Source organism: Myotis davidii, unplaced genomic scaffold (assembly GCF_000327345.1).
Source record: "Myotis davidii unplaced genomic scaffold, ASM32734v1 scaffold1134, whole genome shotgun sequence".
In the NCBI taxonomy this organism is placed as follows: domain Eukaryota; kingdom Metazoa; phylum Chordata; class Mammalia; order Chiroptera; family Vespertilionidae; genus Myotis; species Myotis davidii.
Genome location: NW_006286229.1, coordinates 836734 through 839330, shown reverse-complemented (window position 1 = coordinate 839330; position 2597 = coordinate 836734). Strand labels below are relative to the sequence as shown.

The following is a 2597-nucleotide window of genomic DNA, read 5'->3' as shown; positions in this document are numbered from 1 at the left end:
CAGGAATGTGAACCCAGGAAATCTGACCCAGGTCCCGTTTCTTAATCACCCACTCTCCTGTTTCCCACACCTGCATGCTTTGCCATATTCTGAGTGAGTTCCTGAGTGTAACTGGGTAGCGGGGCCTTAGCGCACAGCGAAGAGGGAGTGCCTGAGGCCAGATGGAGGGCAAGGGCATTGGCATTGGCAGAGAGAGGAACTGGGGGGCCAGGGTAATGGAAAGATCCTTTCCATGGACTTTGAAATCACCAAGAATTAAAGCAGAGTGGTTTGGGGAAGAGTGATGCTGGAGCCAGGATCTAAAAACCCTTACGGATGAGAGGGAGCGGCCTGGGGGCCTGTAGAAGTCGGGGTGGGATGGTCAGATAACGGGAAAGTCAGTGTGGATTTTGCAGAGAGAAGAGAGGGAGGACAGTCGGGAGGCAGGATCGAGAAGCAAGGTGGACGCCTCCAGGCTCAGTCGTCCACCGGGCCCATGGGAAGGCTTAAGTGGGAATGACAGATGGGCCAGAAAGGGGGTGCACAGAGCTGTAAGGCCCAGGGACGGGCTGCCCTGGGCGCCCTGGGCTTTGGAGGTTACCGATGCAGACACAAAGGAGGCAGTGCTTTTACTCCTAGCAGCAGGGCAGACAGAGGTGGTGAGGCGAGGTGCTGGGCAACACGGAGCCCGCAGAGTTCTGGGCCTGTTTCGCTCCTGCGGTGGGCGAGCATTTGTGAAGGGAGAGCCAGGGACAGGGCAGTTTTTTAGGAGTGGTCTCTCAGGGGCACGAAGGGGTGGGGCTCTGCACTCTGTGGGAGCTGCTTATCCTCTGGCCGCTGGGAAGTGCCGGGCACTTAGAGTAAGCAGGTGTGTTAGAGTGAGTGTCACCTGTGGCTTGAGATAGAGTTGCAGTTTTCACCAGATAACCTGCTCATGAAGATTGGACTCTAGGTAAAATTACTCTGTGCGTTATTTTTAAATAATAAAATACGCACAGTACAGGGGCCTTAGCGCCTGACCTGTGACCTGGGTCTGACTTTCCCCCTCACCCCCCTGTGGTGCCAACAGCGAACCCATCCTACGTGCCCCCACCCCAGTGCCAGCCGGGCGAGTTTGCCTGTGCCAACAGCCGCTGCATCCAGGAGCGCTGGAAGTGCGACGGGGACAACGACTGCCTGGACAACAGTGATGAGGCCCCGGCCCTCTGCCGTGAGTCGCCCCCCCTCCCCGCTCCTCAGCCGTGGGCCTGCAGGGAGGCCAATGGAGGGCTCTGCTGCCAGGGGAGGGGGGCCCACCCTCTCAGTGACCTCTGACCTGTCCCCTCCCAGATCAGCACACCTGCCCCTCAGACCGCTTCAAGTGCGAGAACAACCGGTGCATCCCCAACCGCTGGCTCTGTGACGGGGACAACGACTGTGGGAACAGTGAGGACGAGTCCAACGCCACTTGCTCAGGTGTGGAACCCGGGGTGGACCACCCTGGGCACCTCTAAGTCAGGGAGGGCGGGGAGCCAGGCTTGGGAAGACCAAAGGGCCTCAGCAGAAAGAAAAGCACACAGAGCGTGGGGGCAGAGAGGATGGGGCCGGGGGCAGGAGGAGAGGGGTGCTGCCCCCTCCCCCTGAAGGACCAGGCTTGCTGGAAGGACTGAGCCTGCAGGGGACAGAGCACAGCTTTAGACGGGAGATAAGAGCGAGGCGGGGGGCCCTCTCCGTGGAGAGTGCCAGAGGCCCCCGAGAGATGAGGCGATGCAGCCGCTGTGAGGCCGCAGAGGTGGTTTGAAATTCTCCGAGAGAAATGGCATTGAGGCCCTTAGCAGTGGTTCTCAACCTGGGCTGCACATTAGAATCACCTGGGAATCTTTTTAAAATCCTGATTTCTGGGCCTCAGCCTCCGGAAATTCTGTTTCTTTGTTATGGGGTGGGGCCACAACATTAGTAACAAGAAACAGAATTTCCGGAGGATGAGGCCCAGAAATCAGGATCTTAAAAAGATTCCCAGGTGATTCTAATGTGCAGCCAAGGTTGGGAGCCACTGCCTTAAGGAGACTTCCTATGACACTCAGAATAGGAAAGGAAAGTTAGGAAAGGGGGCAGGACTAGGAGCACTCACAGTCTCTGTCCGCAGCTCGGACCTGCCCGCCCAACCAGTTCTCCTGCGCCAGTGGCCGCTGCATCCCCATCTCCTGGACGTGCGACCTGGACGACGACTGCGGGGACCGCTCTGACGAGTCGGCCTCCTGCGGTAAGAGGGACGTGGGAAGGCCGGGCTGGCCCGGAGGAGGTCACCCATGAGAACATCCCCCCGCACCCCCCACCAGCTGGGGGAGGGGGAGGCAGGGCAGAGGGGTTTGAAAGACCCTGCAAGTTAGTGCTGTGTGGTCGTGAGCAAGTTACCTAATCTCGGCGGCCTCTGTGCATTTCATCTGCAAAGCAGGGATAATAACACCCCCGGTATCTTAGTGCTGATGTGGGGTTCAGTGAGACCAGGCGTGAGAAACGCTCAGCACAGGGCCCACGTTTGGTAGCTACCAGCTTTAAACAGGGTGCTCAGCGAGGTGGGGATGGAGGGGCGGGGTCTCGGCCTGAGGTAGGGCTGCTTAGCCTTCCCCCCCGCGCCA

At 59.0% G+C, this 2597-nt stretch overlaps 1 protein-coding gene across 1 annotated transcript in view; it reads left to right on the top strand.

Moving 5' to 3' along the window:
- The window catches only part of LRP1 (LDL receptor related protein 1), an 86951-nt gene that overhangs the window by 40598 nt on the left and 43756 nt on the right, over positions 1-2597 (top strand). Inside the window, exons 16-18 of the mRNA XM_015559767.1 lie at positions 1049-1189; positions 1309-1434; positions 2105-2221. Coding sequence (XP_015415253.1) covers positions 1049-1189; positions 1309-1434; positions 2105-2221 — 384 coding nt within the window. The remainder of the gene's footprint in view (positions 1-1048; positions 1190-1308; positions 1435-2104; positions 2222-2597) is intronic.